The sequence below is a fragment of the Haliaeetus albicilla genome, chromosome 10 (assembly GCF_947461875.1).
Source record: "Haliaeetus albicilla chromosome 10, bHalAlb1.1, whole genome shotgun sequence".
Classification (NCBI taxonomy): domain Eukaryota; kingdom Metazoa; phylum Chordata; class Aves; order Accipitriformes; family Accipitridae; genus Haliaeetus; species Haliaeetus albicilla.
Window position 1 is genome coordinate 2,495,939 of NC_091492.1, and position 24,128 is coordinate 2,520,066.

The following is a 24,128-nucleotide window of genomic DNA, read 5'->3' on the forward strand; positions in this document are numbered from 1 at the left end:
GAGATTAGGTTACTTTACTGTATCCTTATATATCACAGTGTTGCCCAAACAAGACCGTCATGACACTTCATTTTTCAGCTTCAGCAGAGCCAGCGGTGACTTTCAGAGTTCTGCATAAAAATATTCCTTAAATGAGATGCTTAATTCAGTACTGCAGTGTCACGATGTGCAATGGAATCCACTCTGGTTCAGCCGTAATTGGCTACCCTGATATCTGCGGACCTATGGCTAAATGGAGCTGTTGCTGTGGCTCTTGGGCTAGTGGTTTGAAATGCTGTTCTCAGGCACTGTAGCTTTGTCCTGTCCAAACTCAAGGTGTCCACCGCAGGACTTCTGTACCTGTATGAAATTAAACGGTGCATGTCACAAAAGCTCCAGTTTCTAAAGCGTTTCAGACCCCAGGGGACCAGCAATTCCTCCTGCTCATCTGTCTGGAATTTACGCAGTCAGAGAACAGCACTTGAGGGGTTTTGTGTTTCAGGCAGGGAAACCTACGCTGACACGTGCACCGTGCCTTTCTTAGAAAGTGCTCGTAGTGACTTCTCAAGCTGGTGTTTTCAGTATTAAAAAGTCATCACGAGCCTGGGAATTAGCAACTGGTATGTTAGGAAAACCCTTGCTCCTGCTTCCAGATTTGTAACTGTTCAGCTGAGTCTGTTGATTTATTTATTGTGTTCTCTTCCTTCACAAGCAGATTAGGAAGTTCAAAGGTTAAACTACTTATAAACTGACTTTTCACACAGGATTATTTCATGCTTTGCTGCACAGATTTGCCCTGCAACAGATTTTCCAGTTTCTGCTGCACTCAAGCAATTGCCAGGTCCCAGCCAGAAAAAGAATGATATAAATATCAGGGTACTACCTGCTGTGGAAAGTGGCTAGTAAAAGCCTTTGCCATCACAAACCAAGTCCAATGTAAAAGGTGTCCTGTTTTCTCATCAGTACATTCCCTCCAAGAGATTATTAACTCACATTCTGCTGAGGATGTGAGATCCCGCTCCTCTCTGTATAGTTAGTAAATCATTTCTCAGCTAAAACACCACAAACAGAAAAACTTCCATTGTCATAAATCAATTACACTATTCACCTATAGTCTTCAAACTAACTAGAGGAAATACTGGCAGGATCCAACTTTGATCAGAGATAGCAATGTAATAAAAAAATAATATAGCAATTTGTCTAAGAAAGTCTGCAGCGCTACCTTCTGATAGCGAGTCAGTCTGCTCTGATCATTACAGCAATCTGGAATATATAATTAACCCTCCTCTTGTAAGGGTTTTTCCCCTCTTTACCAGAGATATTATTTTAGATTTTTTTCCCCTATCATTTCTTCCAAAGCAGGGGGTGTTTCCTTTTAAAATTTTGAATGACACCAATAAATCATAAAGAGACTCCACTATCACAGCCTATCCCTTGTTCCCCTTGAGAATGACACAGCCAGGTATGACATACTCTTCAATGACAGAAAACATTGGTAAACAGCAGAAGAAAGAGGATCTTTCTGTTCACAACCTAACAGTTGGAGACAACCTTTGTGCTTATATCGGAAGGCCCGAATTTGGCTTTCAGTCTTTAATTTACAGTACCAACACACGAATGACTTACCCAAGGATAATTGTTTCCTGTGCCTGGCAATCTCCTAAGCTTTATGAGCTTCCAAAGATGTGCTCACCTGAATATTTCTGCAATAATGTAATGAAATTCAGTGTAAGAATCCCTCCAGTGAATGAAGGCTTCACCACGGGATAAGAGACTGCCCATGAGCAAGCACCAGGAAGAAGCTGATACACTGTAAGTTATATTCTGATTTAAACCATGGTAACTTGCTCAAGTGCCTACGTCAAATCCATTCTTATTTTCCTTCCCTCTCATAAAAATGAGTAAGAACTTCAGGGTTCTAATATATCAATTTCATTTTTTAATTTTATAGAAGAAAATACATCCCGTTGCCCTGTTAGTCTGTTGTCTCAAATAAAATAATAAGATATTTCTTTGTTGTTTTATTTCCTCACCTTTTTCATCCTCTTTTTTTAGTCTCTCTCTCTCTCTCTCTTCCATTTTATGTATGTGCTAACTTTTCTCTGTCATGTTACGAAGAATCATTTGGTTCCAGGAAATATCTAGCTTATTTTACCGTTGTATCAGCATTCATTTACTATTGTTTCCTAAGGAAGTTGCTGCTTTCACATGTTTTGTGTGGATCAAGAGAGATTGGTATCTCATTCATTGGTTTCCTTTTTTTTGTTAGGAAAAAAAACTTACCATAGCATCAAAGGTAAAAAATTAACACACTGTGCACACAATTTTGCAGCTGCATCAGCAGCAGGAAAACAAAGGTTGCCAAACAAAGCATTTGTTTAAACAAGTGACAGGCATTCATAATTATACTCACTGCTGAGCATGAGAGTATAGAAACAAAGGCATGAAGAACACAGAAGATGTGATCTGGGCACAGAAGTAACTCCGGAGTATTTGCCGTAAGAACCCTGTAGGAATAATTTTCTTTCCTATGGATGAAATCCGTGATCACATCCTATGCTACTAAAAACAAATAGAGTACTTGAAGTTCCCGTTTGTTCAGTTTCTGTTTGAGTTACTTTATTCATTTTCTATATACTAACTCTCACAACTGGAGAGGGACACAAACACATCCTTGTGAACACAGCATGCACTATCTTATGACATAGTGATGCTTAATTAAAAGTCATATAAAATACACTTTTAAACAAAGGTAATATTAATGCTATTTGTAAACTTGCCGTAGCATTTCTCCTTTTATCAATAGAAAACTTCTCTGCTGTTGAAATCTGTTGTCGGTTTTCCTCCTCCAAGTACGTACTTCTTCATCACTTACTTTTCAGGCATCATGTCCATTTTCAATTCTCTCAGAATTGTTCTTTGTTTTCATTACAGAAAACAGGTCAGGATCAAGTGGGTTTTGCTCCTGAACCTACTTCAGCTAGTTCTGTGACTTAGGGCAAGACACAGACATTTTCTGTTCTAACTCTGATCTCTCTTCTGGTTTATGCCAAGTAAACATTTCATTTAATGAAGGTACTCCTAATATTCATGAATGAGGATGGAAGAAAAGGCCTTGAATTCCCACAGCAGAGAGAAAAACATTGTTACATATTTGGTCATCTAGCTGGTCAAAGTTCATGGTCTTGTAAGGTCAATTTTTGCCAGTCTGAGAAATAAGGTGAGAAGGGTCAGGTATGATCAAAATGTTCTCTTACTTATTTACATACTGTTCCATCTCCCTGTATCCATCATGGAAAAAAAAGATAGGAGGCTATTCCCCTTCTCAGAAATCTGCCATTCTAACAAGCCCTGTGTTTGCACTTTGCCCAACTGTGATCTTCCCAGGATCACGCTCACAGCTGTTTCTGCTGCCCTTTTACCTCTGTTACATGGCTGATATCTTTGCCCAGTATTTGCTAGTTTGCCCAGCTTTGTTCAGGTTTGCCACAGACCATGTTTACTTGGTCAGGTACCATTATCATCAGCAGCCTTTTTTAATCCGCTGGGATTATCAAAAACCTGAATGGGAGCTCATCACACTCACTGATTTTAGAGGATTCTATCCTCTTCTTCAGACTGCGGGTTGCCTGAGAACTGCTTTTTCATCCAGTGTGTAGTCCCCACCTTCATATATTTTTTTCAGAAATCCAGATATAAAATGTTACATAGCATCAATGTATCATTAATGCTATTATTCTAAGCAGAATTTGACCGTCTCCTAGTTCTGGACCTGCATCCGTCTAGACACATGTTCAAAATTATTTGCAATGTTACCCCATTTTTTTCATGTGTGAGACTTAAAGTAAACTAAGTGTAAATCTTCATCAGTGGCCAGAGATACAGAACGTCCCCTCAGCAAGTTTCCATGTAACACCCCGTTTGCCGTACGCAGGACGGTAGGGCTACCATTGGGAGGGTCCTGACAAGCCAGGTCAGCTTGGAACCTCACGAAGTGCAACAAAGGCAAATGCCAAGTCCTGCACTTGGGATGGTATAATCCCATGCTTCGGTACACCCTGGGGACTGACTGCTAGGGTAAAAAGCTCCGGAGAAAAGCACTGCAGATCCTGGAGGACAAGTTGGACACGTATCAGCAACGCACCCTTGGAGTGATGAAGGTTAATGACGTAGTGGGCTATATTAGAAAGAGCATGGCCAGCACATCAAGTGACTATTCCCCACTACTCAGCACCTGTGAGGACACATCTGGAATACTCTGTCCTGTTTGGGAACCCCTCATACAAGGGAGAGAATTAAAAACTGGAGGGCGTAGAGGTGGTTAGCAGGCTGGTGAGCTCCGTCGCATTACTAAGTGTCCTAGCAAAATTTGGACATCAAAGAAAAGCTTCACTTAGGCTGAAGTGATACCTAACATGGGAAGTGTGAGCCAATCCACAGAGAAATGAGTGTTAAAGCCCACTCAGTAATGACCTAACAGGTTTGTGAAAGCTGCTCTAGGTGATATTTTTAGATACTCCATAGAGGTTTCACATGGACTCCTCAGCAGCAATGCCATCTCAGGCAGCTTCTCACTACTTGATTGATCATCCTGTCAGCTGTTATACAACAATAAACAGGTGAGGAAAATGTTAATTATGAAAACACTTCCCTTGTATCTTTTTAATTACAGTAAAACTGTAAGACTATGTTTTTTCTGAATTGTTGAGTTTGACTTGCCAATGTTGCAAGTGAGACTATATTAGGACAGGAACACCCTTGCAAGCCTGATGCCAGGAGAATCAGATTTCTTGAGACAATAAATCAAGGAAGTAATTTTCTCTCTGCAAGTAACAGCATTCATTTGAAATTAACCAGAATGTAAGTGCTAGCAACCATCTAGTAAGCATCAGAAAGAAAACAAATATTGATCTTCGCAGTCTAATCCGGAGGCACTTACAGCAAAAGTCAGATGGGTAGTGACAGCAGAAATTTCTAGATTTTTACTTCTCTATTTTCTGTGAAGACAAAGTAAGCACATTTCCATTGTATACAGTCACACTCCACATATGTAATTACCCACAGTTATGAGCAACAATAGAAGTTTCATCTTGCGGTTCTTCAGGTAGAACTCCTAGCTGACAATGGCTTGCTCTTAGATACTCAAGCAGGCAGCTGAGGCAATAAATGACAAGCATTAAGAGTCTCCTAAATAGTAGGTTTTGGAATAGCAAATAGCATAGATAAGCTTGCCACTTTAGGATACTAAAGAGGATTCCCTGAGCCTGAGCCTCACACTTACACCCTGTGTGATAAGAGATGACAGGCATGCATATGTTTAATGAAAATATTGCCAAAGACATTTCTAATTCAAAACACCAAAATTTGTTAAGTAAAAAAAAAATTATTTAAAAATATTTCATGGGTAAATATATGGATTAAGAAAGGAGTGATTTTTAATGGCAAACTTTTAATGGCAGAATGTTAACAGTCTTATCATTTCTGCTTGCTCTGTAGATTCTGATAGATTCTGCAGCTTTCAAAATATGCCCTCCTATGTATCTAATGGAGGAAAATAATCACATGGTTTTTGCAAATACTTACATGAGAATTATTAAAGATCACATATACTTTTGAGCTGTCATGACCCTGAGGCCACTAACAAGCCTTAATGACCCTGACAAGCCTCACCTGCAGCCTCTACCCATAGCCCTGCCCATGGGCCAGGAGCCCATTTAAGCCCAAGCCTGGCCCCTTAAGCTCTGTTATTAGGGCACTTGACTTCAGGTTTGTCTCTGGACCTGTCTCTAGGAAGGACTCTGGACCCTTGTGGTTGCTTGTCTTTGGCTCTGTCTCCTTTTGCTCCTGTCTGGGCTCTCTGGTTGGACCTTAGACCTGTTTTGTCACTTGCAGTGTTTGGGACTGTCAGTGGACCCTTTTACCAGTGGCCAGCTCTGTCGTGCTCTGCCTCTGTGCGGTGGTACTGGGCTGGTGCAGTCACTGCCTGTGCTGGGGTCATCCTTGGCTCGCCACTCCCCTGTCCTTGGAGAGTAGCTGGCTCTTGCTGCTCCCTGATGTGCCCAGGCACCCTTTCCTAACAGCTCTCCATCTTCATCCCCATTTGGCCTATTATAATCTGTAACATTATGAGAAGTCTTTAGAGAATGAATTGCTTGCCTGTGTTTCTGTTTCTGTTTGGCCTGAGAACCTACAGCTCTAACTCAGAAGCTACTTGTGTCTGTGCCATTTACACTGATTGCGGGTATGGGAAGAGGAGCGAACATCCCCCCAAAAAAATGAAAAGATGGGCTTTCTATACAGATCTTTCACATAAAACAACAAAATTATTGGAGTTGCATGTGGAAATAGCAAGAGTAACTTTCTTCATGCTTTCATCTCTAAGAAGCACAGGTCAGGAAAACATCTCAGTCTGTTCTCCCCACTGGAAAAAAAAACACTTTGGCTGGGTCAAAATGGTGTGTGAGTGGGAGGAGTAATTATGGTTCATTATGTCTGTTCCTATTTTTAGTCTATACAAAATTATCCCTCTTATGGGACATCTGATAGTGCAGAAGAACAAGTTCCTCACCTTGAGGCTGCAATGATACTGTACTACATGCTCAGAGCTAGAATACTCCTCCGCAGGAGGCTGCTTGCCTTCCTATTCTCATGGGCAAGCCTTGTATATTTACTAGATTTCTGTGAATTCCTCAGTTTGAGCAGTCACCAGTCCTCAGAATTACAGCTGTTAACAATAGTAATTCTTAGCTATCACTATTCAAATATACAACTATTCAAATTCAAAGCATGTATGCATGAAGAAATGATAAGAAACCTCTCCTTGCATACAAAAGAGTGGTTTCTGTAACCCTTTGGTGTTCCTGGAGCCAGACAAGAAAGAATCTTGAAAGAACATGTAGAATAATCATCAACTAGCCAGCCCTCCAACAAAATGTAGAGCCAATGAAGAAGCCAGTCTAGGGACAAGTTGAAAATTAACTACTTGGTTAGCTCCACCTCTCCCACCAGGAAAGGGTGCTCTCAAAGTTTTTTATAAATAGGTCTGGAGACCCCTCAGTTATCTTGAAGCTGTACATCCAGAGGATTTTTTTCTTCTACTTTGTGTTGATAGGTCGCTAGACTCTGGAAAGCTCCTCTGGCTGTTTGACGAACTGAAGGTTTTGAGAGCCAAAGTGATAGCAATGAATAGTGTGAAGGCAAATACCCTGGTGCATTTATACAAGCAGCTGAAAACTATCTGGAGTCCACCAGCAGTGCCAGCACGACTCTGCAGCCTGGCCCCCTGCACTCATAAAAAGAGGAATGATGCATGTAAGTGTATCTCATTTTATCAAAATAGTACTGGATACCTGCATAAGAGAGATGCAGAGGTACAAAGACAACAAATGTAGTTAAGTGTTGCTCTTTCTTATTTGTTAGCTAACCCAAAAGGGAAATCTGAGGATGTGACTGAAAGATTAAAGAAAAAAGAGTGAATAGAACGAGAGAAACTACAGATAGAAATACCTTATTGAATTGCATGATTTATCTCCAGGTGCAGGATTAAAACATTGTTCTTTGTTATTTCTGCTGTGTCAATGTTATTGGGTTGTGTGACTTGTAACTACAATGAAGAAACAGACTATACAACAATTAATTTTTAATTTTGTCCTGCAACGTTTTGACTGGTTTCAATGAAAACTGTAGTTATAAGTGTAATTCAAAGCACATTTAGCGCAAATTGATTCTGAGTGACTTTGAATTTAACAGACGCTACAATGTTTAATTTTGAAAATGAGGCCTAATAGAATCACAAACCACAAAACCCTCCAAATGTGGTGTATAGGAGAACTACAATGAATCACTTTCCAAGATGCAGGATAATACTGGAAGATGTCAAAGATTTAGTTATTTAAAATACTGATTAGCTTACCTACTGATAAGATGAGGCCAGCCAGAGATTGCGTGTCTACTCACTGGTGTGCAGATAATGTCAGCTGGAGCAATAGTAAACAGTAATTTTTTACATCTAGGAAATCCTTTTGTTTCCTATTTTTTTCTCTGAAAATGTATTCAGCTTACTAACTTTTCCCAAAGAACAGCCAGATCCCTCCTTGAATGCTGAGATGCGATTCCCTTCTATTTAATCAAACGACAAATTTTGTATTTACCTAACTGATGAGAAAACAGATGATTTTGTGACAGATATAAAACAAAGCAGAATGGAGATAAGCACAAGGCTTTGTTTATATTGAAAGCTAGAAGAAATACGCAGTATCTATCAGTGTTTAATAGCTCTACACTTGTAAATGCATTTTTGAAGATGATGCTAAAATACCTTCTGCCACTGAGTGACTAGCATTTCAAAAAACCTGGTAGATTAGCTGCCAAGTTCAACGTGCGCTGTGTTGTAAATATTCCTAGGCGGGGAAGCTTTATGTAATATATAGCATGCAAGCTTCCCTGTCACTCAGCATATCAGAAATAATTCAGAGCAGTTCTTACACAGTGTTTGCAGTGTTTTTCAGAGTTCTCAGTCTAAATTTTCTCCTTTTTTTCTGCTACTCAGAATAGAAGATGAGTTGTATTCTGAAAGCTTAAAACAGAGTGCGTACTTCAATCTAGTAGCATAACTTGTTAATACAGCACTTCACCCTCATTTTTAAAAGATGCCTTTTAAATCTATAGAAGATGCCTAATTCTAGAAGCAAGATTAGCATTGAATTGTTTTACTAGTGAAACAACCACAAGAAAGAGCCTAATTCCTAATGGAAATTTCAAATGATCACACATGCATCCACAACAGTATTTTTCCCTTTTCTGACCTGCGTAGAGCTTTCTTAGTACAGCTCAGAAGTCTCTTACACTTTTACTTCCTTCCCTGCTAGTTTTTTCCTTACAAGCATGCTCAGAAACTTAATTTTTTTTCCCATTAAAATAAGGAAAAGAAAAAAGACATTGTTCATCTATTCAAAGAAAAGCACTAATGTTTAGAAAAAAAAACAATGATTCAGCCTTACAAAATAGTAGCTTTTTCTAAGAATTAATATTAATTAGGTGCATGTAATAGTAGCTTTTCTAATGAATCATCTTAATTAGGTGTGTTAATTAGTCTGTACAACTGTACACCCACTCCACACAAGGATGTGTGCATATGAGGGAACACATTCTAATAGTCACAAGCAAGGTCTCTATCTCCTATAACTCCTTTATCTCCAATTTATCAGTAAACTGTTTCAGTGCTGGAGATTCAATAGCTAAACCCAAAACCTGTACCAGTAAGAGTAATGTCTGTACTCATACAATACTGCTCATCATGTGCAGCGATATGAATTACTGCTTCAGAGGGGAAATCCAGAGAATCCGCTGTACTTGTGGTTAAAAAGCTCTGTCATTATTCTGTATTTTTATTATTTATTCATTACTTTTATATTTGAAAACATAAATTAAGATTGCAAGTGAATATTCATTGCGAGTCCAATGACTTCCAATTTCAGAAGCCACACAGATAATATAAGTAACATCCTTCATTAAAAAAGTAATTAAACCCATGAATCAGCAGGAAAGAATCCCTCTATACAGTTCCTAATTCTTCTGCTTGTTCACTATTAATATACTACAAAACTTTATGGCCTATAAAATTAAAAACTTCAGGAATGGAACATATTACAATTAAGTGTTATGTTTCTGTTTCATCAGTGAAAGTGTGACTCTAGGAAAATTGTTTGAAATTGTTCAGTGGAGTAAAAAGGTATACTGGAGAAAAGCTGAGATCTCTACATCTCCACATGTGATGGAGAAAGTAATGATTTTATGATTACCCATGGTCCATCAATTTCCAGTAAGTGGCTAAATGATGCCGTATTTTTTGCTGTGGACACTTGTCCATGGGGAACTGTACTGAGAAACCAAAACCCACTTCATGGTAACAAACATTCCAGGAAGAGATCATACAAGGCTATTGCATCATAAGACCATTGCAGATTAAATTAACTACAGTTGCTATCTATCTCTGTTTACTTACCCTCCTCTTTTCACTTTAAGACCAATGCTATTTATTACTTAAATCTTTCTCTAATCCATGACATTCATGCAGGAAATGCCAAAACAAACTGATTCAGGAAAACACTATCTTTGGAATGGCTGGTTTCGGCTGCCAGTGAATAGATACTAGCTCTCAATAAGCCAGCCTGTGGGTTCCTCCATCTGGTGGCTAGATTCTGTGTGCAATATGCATTCAAAGCAAAAAGCACATTCAATTAAATTCTGCTATTCACAGCTGACAGTAGAAACAGCCCTTTCAGTGACAAAAACTTGATCAAAGAAATGGTAAAATTGGACTATTGAGCTCTTAGGTAACGTCCTCAATGTAAAGTTCACCATTTTCCAGAACTTCATCTCTTGTCTTTCTTTCGTCACCCTTCCCACACACAGAAGTAGTCTCTCACTAAGTTGGGTGGTGATGCTTTCACTTGGCAGTTAACTCAGACATTTGCTGTGAGGACGTAGGTTAAACAATTCAGAGGCTGACACTTCCCAGTGCCTTTTCTGGATTCCCCTTGTGTCCCTACAAGGACAAAAGTATTTTTCTGCACTTCACTGGAAAAGAACTGTAGAAACATTGCTGAGAATCATGGCATATATGTAAAAATTCCTAGTGATGTGGACTACAGCAGCCGATGTTTGTACTAAGCTCTGTGGTATCTTGTAACAATACGTGGAGGCAGTGGTTTCAGACACCTTTTAATACAATAGAGAGGGAGTTGCTGGAAATGTTCTTTATAGGGATTTTAAGTCTATGGAGTATACCCTCACCCTAGTAATTATTGCCAGAGCAGATCCGAATGGTTTTTTTCTTTCTTATCCTTTTAGAAGAAGTTACAAGAAAAGCAGAATCCTTCAGTTTTTTTTAAGAATTGTGTAAGTACAGCAATGACACACAATCCAGGTGTGCCATCTCCAGGACTGCGCATACAATTGCAGTAACTACACAAATTGTCCATGAGATATCTTCTAAGCCCTTTCCATGCTGAGTTACTAAGCCTGCATGCATAATTTTAGCAAATGTTTTTATACAGAAAAGATAAAGCCTCTGTTTGCTTTACCTTGCCAACTGGAATTACCTCCTCCTTATCTGGACATAGCCTTAGCCACTGCCTTCTCATCCAGGCTCCTATCTCAGCCAAACATTCTGGAAGCAGAGAAAAGCTCAGCATTTCACAATCTGCTGCTGCTTTCCTGTTGAGCTTAGAGTACTCTGTCAGTTACATCCGTTTGATAAAAAGCACTGGTCTGTTTATCAATAAACTGGCCTACATCACAGTCCAAATCTGACATCAATTCAGCAGAACTTTCAACACCTTGTCACTATGGCCCTCAGCCAACCATCACTGTTATCCTCCAAAATCTTGATTCATACTAAAAAGCTTCAAAGAAATCAACCTATCTTGGATTTCCTCTGTAATATTCAATCCAAGTGGCTGAAGCATAGCCATGCTCCTTTAAAGTTTAAAAGGGTTCTTTATTGAGTTTCAGTAATGTTTGGTTTTATTTTTCTAATTCAGAATGTGTTGCTATGGAAAGCACCCCTGCTCAACTTAGGACAAAAACATATTTCCTTCAAGTAGGTGGAGTTTCTCAACTGTTCCCACCATGCTGTCCTCCTTGTTTTACTTAAGAGCTGGGTGAAGCTTGTTTGAAAGCCCTTGTGTAAACAAATCAAAAAGGGCTTTATTCAACAGGTCTTTTTCTTTTTAAAGATCAAAACTATGAAGACTGAAATCCACTGAAGCTGAGTCATTTTACCCCTTATTCTTACTTGACAGCCACCTGAATTAATTTTCGTACTCTTTCTTCTAATTTTGTACTCCATAGGTGAGAACTCTCTCCTCCCCAGGATACTTAAAGGGAATTTAAAAATGAAACATTGAAATGTTTTGTCTCTTTAAATCAAGTTTACAAGAGTGTAAATTGGCAGTACATCCTTTCATTTAACTGAATTTATTTTGGATTTTTACCATAGAACTGTGGCCTTCAAAATATTTCCTTGGAAATTGTGTTATAAAATATGATAACCCAGTAATATACACAACCTGTGTTTTCATCTGGATCTTGACTCCCACCCCAAAGCTTTTGAACCTTATATCAATGCTAAATGAACTTTCTAACAATTACTCCAAACAGACCTGTTAAAGCATCCACAGCTGCAATTAATTATAGAAAATAATTAAAAGATTGGGACTATTTGGATGGCTCTATACATCTACTTCAGCTGGGAAAGGCAGGAAAAAAACACAGTGCAAATGTAAGAAGCCTCCAAATACTATAAAATTAAATGGGGCATCACTATGTCTGTCTGGAAGTTTTTTAAAAAATAAATCAAGCACAGATTAGGTCTATTTGTGGCAGATCTCTCTTCACGGGTGACTCACATCTTGGTCATGCTTGTTATATTACAATATATACAACTGTTCTGACAATACCATAGATATGCATGTATCAAAGATAAACATTAGACTAGACCCTTCCTCAGTGAGCTAATCGTGAATGAGGCATGCATAAAGCAAAGGGTGCAAACTGCATGCTATCTTAATTCTCACTTTTTTAACTTTGCACATTTGAAAACAGTAGATGAGGTTTCTATCTCTCATTCCACACAGATTCTGTGTTACTTTAACTCATCCAGTAGGTCAATTGCCAGATTTCTGGCTGGGGTGTTCCCTATACACAGAAACCACTCTCAGTTCAGGAACAAGAGAGAGCATAGCTGAAACCTCCCAGATAGTCCAGAAACATAACAATTTTCGAAAAACACGAGAATGACAGAGATATTGTAATTCTGGCTGCTGCTGTTCTCTCCAGCTTGCTGCGTGATAAACCACCATCTCTAGCTGGCAAATGGCCAAGGAGAAACCCTGTTTCTGGTTCTGGAATGGTCCAGAAAAGATAATATTTTGGCCACACCCAAAGTGCTGGGAACAAGGTTTAGGGCTTACGCTTCCTTTCGTACAAGTACTTTTTGCCTTTCTGTCTGCAGTTTCCAAAACAAACCATCTCACTGCCACTGAGCTCATATTTTGAAGGGTTTTCTTTAACCCTCTAGAGAAGAAAAGGTTTTTTTTAATTAAATGCTGAAGTTTTACTGAAATTCATGCTCAGAAAAATCAGCATGTGTGTGTAAAAAGTGGATGCAGATTCTGTGAATGAGTCAGAAGGGAAACAAAAGTGTTGTAGGTCAAAGTTATTTCTCTTTATTTTTGCACCTGAACAGCCCATCATTTCTGAAAGCCTACACCATAAGGACTTTCCTTTGGTTATGCTGTTCAACCCACAAGAAATGACTCATTCTGTTCAGCTTAGTAGCTCTATAATAAACTTTACGTTTGCAAAACCTTGCAGGATCAAATCCCTAAAAAATTTCACAAACTTTCTTCATCTTAATGCCACAGTGTAAAGCAGTGGAGCTTGAGGGTTTTTTTTTTCAACTGCTTTTAACATAGAGAAAAGTGACAGTTGTACAGAAATCACGTGTGCTGGTTTGGCTGGGATGGAGTTAATTTTCTTCATAGTAGCTAGTATTGGGCTATGGTTTGGATTTGTGCTGAAAACAGTGTTGATAATACAGAGATGGTTTTGTTACTGCTGAGCAGTGCTTACACAGAGTCAAGGCCTTTTCTGCTTCTCGTCCCACCCCACCAGCGAGTAGGCTGGGGGTGCACAAGAATTTGGGAGGGGACACAGCTGGGACAGCTGACCCCAACTGACCAAAAGGGATATTCCATATCATATGATGTCATGCTCAGCATATAAAGCTGGGAGAAGAAGAAGGAGGAAGGGGGGGATGTTCGGAGTGATGGCGTTTGTCTTGCCAAGTTAACCATTACGTGTGATGGAGCCCTGCTTTCCTGAAGATGGCTGAATACCTGCCCACTGATGGGAAGTGGTGAATTAATAACCTGTTTTGCTTTGCTTGCATGAGCAGCTTTTTCTTTACTTATTAAACTGTCTTTATCTCAACCCACGAGTTTTCTCACTTTTACTCTTCTGATTCTCTCCCTCATCCAACCAGGGCAGGGAGTGAGCAAGCAGCTGTGTGGTGCTTAGTGGCCATCTGGGGTTAAACCATGACACCAGGTTATGCTCTGCAACAGTAAGCATCTATACTATGATATAGGGCATACATACATTAGTTAATTTGGTAGATGTGACTTCTAAGCTGCCTGAGAATATCAATTGTATTTAGAGGACATGTCACAGAAGAACGGAAAGTGAAGAAATGACAATATTGTTTTGTTAGTAGATGAGAATATAACCCAGTATCTCTTGGTTATGCTCAATATTAAAACATCTGAAGCTATGTCTGAGCTCCCTGCTGTAACTAAGCATGAAGCTCATATGGGCTGTCCTCATGACCAGGAGCTACCTGTTGCTTATAAGCAGCTTCAGCAACAGTCACATCTGACCTGTGCTAAATACAGTTGCCTAACCATGATCAATAGGCTATTAAACTGTGATTAAGCCTGAATGAATAATGATGTTTATGGGCAGTAACTGTTTTCAATTTCATCAAGTACATATCTCTTCTTTTTGAGTTACAGGAAGCCATATGTTAAGGATAGTAAATTAGCCATCCTGAAAAACATTCAGAGTCAAACCAAGAATTCATTATGTTTGCAATCGAATCCTACTATAGGAAAAAAAAAAAGACTGTGCTTTAAAGAAGGCATATCTTGTCAGGGAGGAAGTAAAATGAAATTTAAACCCAGTTTAACAGTACATCTCCCGATGACCTGTTTTCTGATCACGTAGCCACTCAAAGCAAATCACTTGCCAGATTTCAACCTTCTCTTACTCAACTCAGGAGGACTTTAAATATGTTATGCTGTGAATGCAATGGAAACTTCTTACACAATGTTGCAAACTAGAGCAAACACTTCTTGGTTGACTCTGGTTGAGTATCTAGTCTTGTCTCCATTTCAGTAAAACATTCTCAATGCTATGCCAGGTTCCTCATGAAAATTGAAAGTACTCACCCTAACAAGCTTAAAGATCCCCAAAATGTAAACACAGATTTGCAAAATGATTTTAAGACAGTAACTAAGAAATATGATCCAAAGCAGGTGGCAAGATGAAGGCCAGGAGCTGAGGTGAGGTGAGGTGTTCTGCTCCTGGCTGCCCAATGGACCCAGCAAAAATGAGGACACTTACTTCATCTCTGCGCTTTCACTGACACAGTCACTTTTCTACAGACTTCCCTTTTTGCTCTGTACTCCTCACTGCCAGCTGTAACACAGAAAAGGTGCAAGGAGTAACCAAGGTTTTAAAAACCAGAGTTTCATTGAGGCCTGCCTCAAGTAGTCTCAGATGCATGCTAGTTGAATTGGCCCCTTTTACAGTCCCGGGGTGGGCCTATTTTGGCCTCCAGCCTTTGGGACAGATGCAGTTGGGTAAAGTGGCCATAACATTACCTTTTTCCTAAATTTTCTTTGTGCAGTTTGGGGCAGGGACCCTGTTGCGCCAAGGCCACCCGTTATCTCTGTGGGAGAGGGATCACGCTCCAGCCCACCTTCAGCTGGGAGAAACCAAAACCTCCTCCTTGAGCAAAACTAACTAGACAAGAGTAATGCTAATCCCCGTAAGTGCGTAAGCAAGCCCTGATGCTATCACCCTGAAAGGAAATACATTTTTGGCCTGAGTCAGGCATGGGGATTAGCCTGACCGCGGGAAATGGCGAACACGCACCCATAGGGAACCGTGACCTCTTCTTTAACGTTAACGCGGGACAAAACGCTGGGCCCTGAAGAAAGCAGCGGCCGCCCTTACCGCCTCGCCTCAGGCAAAGAAACCGCCCGCTCCCCTGAGGGAGCCATAGCGCCGGGGGGGGCCGTGCCGGAAGGGGCCGGGCCGGGCTGGGCGGTGGCGCCCGGCGACTCCGCCGTTCTCCTCCGCGATGTTGCCGCTGTTGTTGCGCCGGGCTTGGGCGGCCGCTGCCTCACGGCGGGGGACACGACGGTGCAGCCTGGGAGCCTGCTGCTCCTACCGCCTGCGAGACGCCCGTGAGTGCCGCCCCCCTCCCGCGCCCCTTCCCTCAGGGTGGGGAGCCGCTTCCCTCAGGGTGGGGCGGGGACCTTCACCCCTTGAGGCGAGCAGCTCCCGCCGCCTGAGGAGAGCGGGTCGCCGCCCCGAGCCCCCTCCTCGCTCTCCCCGCCCGGTTCGTCGTCCCCCGCCCCGAGGTAGCCCCGCTGCCCACCGCCTTGTGCCCTGGCCCGGGTCTGGCTGAGGGGTCCGTGTCCCTCCGTCCCTTCCCGCCTTCCCCCGGGCTGAGGGGGCTGCCGGTGCCTCGCGAGTTTGTGTGGAAGGAGGCAGGGACGCCAAGTTCAGGCTGGCTTTGTCGGCGACAGTTCCTCCGCTGGCACATCGGGAAGCGGCAGGAACAGTAACAGAGAGCTGGGGCACTTCTGGAGAATATTTTGCTCGCCCGTTTCTGCCTTACCTGCCTGCGGTGACCTTGCGCAGGCCGATAAAGTTTGCGCCTTGCTGAGGAGACCGGGGGGGGGGGGAAGGTTGTTTAGCCACCTCTGCTGTGAGTGGTTTGTTAAAAGACTTACTTTTTTGTTTTCCCCTTGTGAAAGACCAGGAGCAGTTCTATCTACTGAAGTAGCCAGCAAGTAACACTATGATTCAGAGCCTCTCGGTTTTGGGTTCAGGGGATGGGCAGGGCACAAAACCCTTTTTCTGTGGGTCCTCAGTGTCAGGGGGCTGCAGGTGAACGAGCGCTCCCCATCCACACAGATCTCCGTTCTTGTTTTTTTAAGCCCAACGAAATCCTGTGGAAACTGTATTCGTGCATCTGCCCTGCTGGTGCCAGTTTGAGATGTCCGAGGTGCACCCAAAATTGGTAGTTTAGGATTTTACAGGTGGGGGGGATCAGCTGTAGGTCCGGACTGCATAAAGTAGTCTTGGTCAGTACTGGTACGGGAGCTTCAGGAGCACTACACCCTTAGCAGTGGTGTAACCCCTGAGCACACGTAGGTGAAAGACTGGCACCATCAGGAGAATATTTTTGCTTTGTAGTGGGACTTATCCTGTGTCTAGTGCAATCTGACATGTGTTGGTGGTACTGGTGTAAGGAAATCTGGAGCGGTGTGGTAAGACTCTGGCGAACTTGTGAAACAAAAGCCACCTTAAAATCAATCGGCAATAAAAGGAAAACAATTTTCTGACAAATAAAGGGACAGAATTTCTTTGAAGAGCATTTTGCAAATGCAGAGAGGTATGAGCAAAGTTTAAGTCAAATTTCTGCGCTTCCCTGTGTAGCTCTGAGTCATGCAACTGGAATGTGTTATTATTTTACTTTCCTGTGCATCAGCTGACTTGAATTAGCTTTTGGAGCCAATATGCCAAAGCATCTTCTCTTGCCAAAAAGTTCTGAAATATTTAGTTGGAAGTTCTGTATCATGCATTAGCGCCTGACTCTCTTCATCATCTTCCAGTGCATCCACTTTGGCAGAGTCCGCTTACAATTCCTGGGGGCACCCGACAGTCTCCTATCAATATCCAGTGGAGAGACAGTGTTTATGACCCTGTTCTGAAGCCTCTGAAAATCAGCTATGACCCAACAACGTGTCTTCACATCTGGAACAATGGATATTCATTCCTGGTTGAGTTTGATGATTCTACTGATAGATCAGGTAAGCAAAACTCAGAAAAATCTATGTAATGTATTATTAATGGTTAGAGAGGAGCAATATTTGCATGTTGTAAAACCTCAGGTTCAGTAACAACACAAATGTTGAAAATGAATGTACAGTAGAAGAAAGCTTTAGCTAAATGCAAATTTACAGTGATGGGAATTTTAATGTGGAAGTTCTACATAGGCCTCACTTCTACTATGTATATATCACCATGGCCATTGTGCACAAATCCTCTGGTGTAGGTTGAAATTGATTCTTGTTGCACTAACCTTAATGTCCACCTTTTGCTTAGGTCTTGTAATAAGACAGCTTCATCTACATGAGTCAATCTTCAGTCATATGTATTTTAAATGAGATTCCACCATTACACTTTAATAAAGTAATCTGCCACTTATCTCTTTTGCAGTGTTAACAGATAAATTTAATGCATTTGAAATAATCAGCAGCAAAATGACTTCCAGTTGGAAAGCATACATACTTATCTCAAGCTTTTGGAGAATTAAATAATATTGAGCTGCTACCACAGGTGCATGTGTTCCTGTTGTTTTAGTATAAGCAGGAGCCCACGCATGCAAAATCCAATTATGCGTTCCAGCAATTTGTTGTGAATAAGTGCACTGATCCGAGCAGCTAAATGTTTCTAAAATGCTTGACAGAGTCAATTGACTTAAAATCAAGATACTGCTACCAAATTCCAGATTTCCTGTCCATTGTTCCTTTTAAAAGTTGACTTTACCAAAGGACATTGCTGGTATGTATAAAAAAAGATATTCTGTAAAGGTAGGTGAACTGGTAGCAGTTGGTCAGGGATATTGTGAAGCACATGGTTCATATTGATTACTCGGTTTCTCCTGGAGGGAAAAATTGAAGGACCCTGGGCAAGTTTGAACCTGTTTGATTAGAGTCATTTATGTTTAATGTGACTGTTTACCATGAGAGATGTTAGAACTGGGTAAGGGATTTAGTAATGCTCTTGGGAAGGAAGCTTTCAGCATGCTAATAAACAAATGCTTTTGTCTCTGCAATACCAGTATTTTTGGTTGATGTTTGGAAAGAGGCTGATAAAAGAACGCAGTAAAAATTGTAGTGGTGGAACGCATGGAGCTTTCAGGGGCTTGTGTGACGTCTGGGGTTTTTTTTGTTTTTATTGTTTATAACTGTTCACCCAGAATATTAATTTCCAACCAGGGAATATTCTTGCCCTTGTTCATTGGAGCGCTGTGATACGTAATGAAGAAACCAAGTAGTGCCCTTCTGTTTTTACAGTACAAACTGCTATTGTGTTAGTGAGATGGGGTTAGAGGATGGACTAAGATGGAGACATGACTTGCTAGCTCATCAGTGATTTTAAATTACTAACTTTAGATTGGTTTTGCTTTTAATTTATCAGTCTTTTACTTTATACAGCTATACCCCACTATCCGTTGAGGATGCATTCCTGAAAAGTGTAATCATTTGCAGTTCAGGATAACAAAGTAATTTTTTTCCCTGCAAGAATTGAGGTAATGGAGGGGAATTGCCTGCAGGAGGTTCAGAAATGCGCAACACTTAAATAGATGGGGACAGTTTTTGTGACATAGAAGCAAGCATGGAATCATCAGGACTGTCAGTTAGAGGGGTGCTGGCCTTTCAGAGGCTGGCTATTCAGCTCTGAAAGATCTTACCCACTTCACCTGTAAGACTGAACACTTGAGGTAAATCTTTTAAGTGTGAGCATTCTTGCTGCCTCTTTCTGGGTGGCTGCCTTTTCTTCATCATCATCATCCTCAAATTAAAGTCAATGAAGGGTGATGACGGCTGGTGGAGGGTGGCATTAAACTATCAGTGACAGGACTCCAAAATGACAGACCGAGAAACAACGGATCACGGGATGTTGCTGTATATATGGCCAGGTTTTCAAGTGCCTGCCTCTCTCCTCCACCTTTCTCTTTACTCTTGCTATTTCTGATTTTTCTTTCTGCCAGCTTCTGTCTAACAATAATAGAAATCCAGAGAAGAAAGCTTATGAACAAACAAACAAAAAAACCAGCAAAATTGAAACAGAAAATGAAAAAGACAAAATGAAACGTGCATTCAGGATAGACAAAAATGCCCAACTCCTGAGATGAGGCAAAACAAGGCTTGGGCAAAAGATGAAGGTAGTGCCGCCATGGGGTGTTTGCTTATGAGCAGAGCAGGAGGATGAAGAAGAAAGAGGGTGTGGGGAAGGTATGTACAGAACATGGTCCTGTCTGTGTGCATGAATGCCACCTGCTGCAAGGAAATGAAATTGAAACAGAACTAGGGTTACAATAAAAAGCTAATATGATTCTTTCCCCTGATTGTTACTAGAGTTCCTTTAAACTTCTATTTCATTTTTAAATTATCAAGAATGGTAAAGTGAGAGGAAATGAAATGGCAAAAATGCTTGTAAAGGGACTGTAAGTTCCTACTTGTTTCCTGCCACTTTCTAGTGTCCACTATAGGAACCTGATTTTTAATGTAACATGTGCCTGTGCCTAACTTTACTAAGGAGGCAAACATTCAAGGGAATGTGATTATTAACATGAATGTAGTCACTTGTGGGTTTGCATCGTCACATAATCAGGAATGGATAGTGTTAGAGCACAGAAACTTTAATTCTGAAAGACTTGGCAGTGTGGGCCACATCTTCATCACATCCCTGAAAGTTACCTTTCTCCATCATGATTTGTTTTTTTAGTGATGGTGTCGTGGTTTAAGCCCAGCCAGCAACTAGGCACCACGCAGCTGCTCACTCACTCCCCACCCTCCCCGTGGGATGGGGAGAACTGGGGAAAAAAAGTTAAACTCATGGGTTGAGATAAGAATGATTTAATAACTAGAGTAAAATAAAATGTAATACTGACAATAAAAAATATAATAACAATTGTAAGGAAAATGAATATTAAAAATAAAAAACAAAACAACAAGAAAAGACAAGTGATGCACAATGCAATTCCTCACCACCCACTGACTGATGGCTGAGCAGTGATCTGCCCCTCTCAGCCAATTCCCCCGGTTTATATACTGAGCGTGATGTCCTGTGGTATGGAATATCGCTTTGGCTAGTTCAGATCAGCTGTCCTGGCCATGCTCCTCCCCCCATCTTCTTGTACACCTGCTTGCTCACGGAGCATGGGAAATGAAAAAATCCTTAACATAGGATAAGCGCTACTTAGTGACAACTAAAACATGAGTGTGTTATCAACATTATTCTCACACTAAATCCAAAGCACACTGTACCAGCTACTAAGAAGAAAATTAACTCTATCCCAGCCAAAACCAGGACAGATGGTCATTATTGCATTTATGCTAAGAGCTCAGCAGCAGTGGATGAAATTAATTAAATGTCAATTTGCATAGCTTGTTTCAGCTTACTCTTTTATCACAAGCAGGCCTATCTAGTTAGAATTTCAAAACTGCTGGCTGGCTTTCAGGAAAAAAAAAAAAAAAAAAAAAGAAAAGCTCTTAAAGCCTCTCATTGTTTTCTCCTTAGCATTAAAGTGATTAACTTCTTTTCAAAAGTTGTGTTGGGATTATGTACTTTATAAAGTGGTTCTCTATAAAATTTAACCATGACATATAGTTAAGTAAAAATCAGCAAATGGGTCTCTACAGCTACATATTTATTGTTAGCCCTTTGGAAGTAATTATGGTCTCTCATTTATCAGATGCTGTGATGTAATAACTAGCAAGAAGACCTTGCAGGATATTTCTGGTTCAGTTAGAAGGAAATGAGTAAAACCCAACAGTACACAGAAAACTAGGCAATGACTTTTTCATTTATGTATTTCCAAAATGATGAGAGGCTTTCTGAAATCAGGAGAGCGGACTGAATGTTTACCTTTAGTCATGGCTAAAAAGTGCGTTAAAGCTTCCAGAAACTCAGAATCTTGCTCATAGGCAAACTGTGTGTTTAGATACTTTGTGGAGTGTAGCTTGAACAGTTTACAGTAGGCACAATATTAGCATATTTCTGGCTGTGCAGGAAATCTTTTAACATTGGTTATGCAGTCTGAAAGCTGCATTGAAGCAGAATAGTACGTTTGGATTTTTGTAACTTGAAAAAGAGTAGAATTGAGCATTTGACACAATGTACTGATTTTTCTGGCAAAATTGCATTTTTGAAGTCTTGTATTTTCATGGGAACGATCAATATTTTTTATAGACATTGAGGCTTTGCTGGGATGTCATTTAATAGATGTATTCATTGTGTTGTCATCATAACATGTTTCTTCTGGTAAGGCTGTTCTCATATGCCTGCTCAAAGAGAAAGAGTATAGAATGTAACACGTAATCACCATGACTCTGCCAAACTTGATGTGACTTGGAAAAAAAATTCCCTTGAGGGGAGATGGATGAGGAGACTATTTAGCATATCTTCAATTTGATATAGTTGATTCAGACTGCAGGGAAAAACAATGATGTGTTTGCTTGAACAATTTTGTCATAGCAAAGTGAAGTGTAAAAGTAGCCCAGCAATAGGGGACTGTTTCAGTTAAGATAGTTGCTTCACCTGATCCCCCCCCCCCCCCCGGGCAAATTTATTTCAAGGAGGATCTGGCTGTGTTATTTGTCTGAACAATTCGAAATCGTGTTTATTAGTGTGTGTCTTGTTTTGTTTTTTAGTAATCGTTGGAGGTCCCTTGGAAAACCAATACAGGTTAAAGCAGTTCCACTTCCATTGGGGAGCTATAAACGAGTGGGGTTCAGAGCACACAGTTGACAGTAAATTTTACCCTGCGGAGGTATGAGATAAAATGCTGAACAGTGCAAATACTTGTGGGGACTGGAGGCTAAGTCTCAGGCTGTCTGTGACTATACTGCATGCTAGAAAACTCCCAATTTGAAGAATTGCAGTTTGCTGTTAAGGATCAGACCTGGTAGGTGCCACAGCTCATCTGCTGTTTTATTAGTTAAGTTCATATTCACTGTGGTTTTTAGAGAAGAACACAGTCTTAAAATTGAACATTGGCCCCATTAGTGAAAGTTTCAGTAATGTTTTCTTCTCCCTGAATGTTCCTAGGGGTAGCTGCCAGACAAGCCAATGGCAGGCAGCAAAGTATCATTGGTATTCCAGCTCTGTCTGGATGGAGTGGCACAACTCTGCTTGCCCTTCCTTCTTTTAAAGGGGAGAAGGATGAGACAGAAAGCAGACTGAGGGCATAATCAGGTCTTAATGAACTCCCAGGTCCCAGCTAATGTGGTGCAGATCAGGTGGACAGCAAATACTGAGGTAAATGTGCAAGCTCAGATCTCAATTGAAAAAAAAAATTAAGTGCCTTACCTGTGAGCTACAGCAAACTAAGAGTTCACATGAGGTGTACAATCTGTTTTCTTGGGAGTATGGCACATGTACTGCATCTCAGCTGATGTCTCTAGTGGACCTCCAAATCTCCCAATCCTTGCTGCTTTAAAATCACTTTGTTTATTGTGACTAAGTGCTTGCAGAGAAACAAAGCACATACTAAATACTATTTAAAGAAATATTTAAAGAGAAAATGGAAGATTATTTAATTCTCACAGCTGTACCTGTAACTCAAGAATCCTGCTTACCTTGTATATAATAACTGTCTTGTGTATGTGACCCCAGTGCCTTGGCTAACATTAGAATGTTTATTCCAGTTACCAACAATTTTTTGTGCGTTTCTTAAGTCGTTAGAATAATGTATAGCAGAGTTCTATGGTAATATAGTGGTTATCATGATCACTTTATTTTCTGTTTTCAACTCTTAAGCAATTATTAAAGCAGCAAAACTTTTGTGATTAAGTAACTACTAAGGCAGAGTCAATAAAAAGGATGGAGCCAGTGGGGAGAAATATAGGTTAAATTGCTCAGAGAGGAAAGTATGACAGGTATAAACACAGTTATATGCCAAAGATGGAGAATTTGAAAAATTATTATAGCTTATTTTTTAGAAGATGTTTATCTCCTGTTAATGTGTTCATAATGGTGCCTGTCAGTTTGGCAAGATACTTGTTAACAGCAAGACTGTACGACTAAGTTTTGGGGCTGGTGCTGGCTATCTATTTAATACACAAAACCCCTCAATGGAATGCTTGTATTGGACTGTAAGGAATGCAGAGGAAGCTTATGTTATGTGCAGGAGAATGTTCCTTAGCAGAATAGCATGCTCTGTTCTTCCTGTTAAGAGATGGAAGAGCCCTTCAGTTCCAGGTATACTAAGCTTTTTTTGTGCCTTTAACTAGCATTCCTATAATCAGTCTTCCACAGGCAAAATCCCTTTCATATGTGTGAAATGCAGTTTATGGGTCTTTGGCTATTGTTTAAAAAAAGGCAAAAAAGCGCAGAGAATTACCATTATTTTCCAGTAACATTTTGGTCCCCATTTTTGTGGTGTGTGTGATTTCTGAGGTAGCTCACTGCAGTGTCTCAAATTGTCAAGGACCAAATGTAGCAAAGATCAAAAGTCAAGTTTCTTGATATCATTGCTGTGCTCTGTGCATGCGTTGATT

At 40.5% G+C, this 24,128-nt stretch overlaps 1 protein-coding gene and 1 long non-coding RNA gene across 3 annotated transcripts in view; one reads left to right on the plus strand and one right to left on the minus strand.

The window, feature by feature from the left end:
• On the minus strand, positions 1-15,844 carry LOC138687222 (uncharacterized). The gene is made up of 3 exons (XR_011326459.1): positions 15,781-15,844; positions 15,166-15,240; positions 1-339 (listed from the first exon to the last, which is right to left on the minus strand). It is a non-coding gene; the product is annotated as an uncharacterized lncRNA (long non-coding RNA).
• Positions 7,031-24,128, plus strand: part of CA5A (carbonic anhydrase 5A) — a 26,307-nt gene continuing 9,209 nt past the window's right edge. The window contains exons 1-3 of one of the 2 annotated variants that reach the window (XM_069793311.1): positions 7,031-7,290; positions 17,451-17,648; positions 22,281-22,399. In XM_069793311.1, coding sequence (XP_069649412.1) covers positions 7,161-7,290; positions 17,451-17,648; positions 22,281-22,399 — 447 coding nt within the window. In that variant the 5' untranslated portion in view covers positions 7,031-7,160. Of the gene's footprint in view, positions 7,291-15,846; positions 16,014-17,450; positions 17,649-22,280; positions 22,400-24,128 lie in introns of those variants that run through there. The other variant, XM_069793310.1, reaches the window with a different exon arrangement.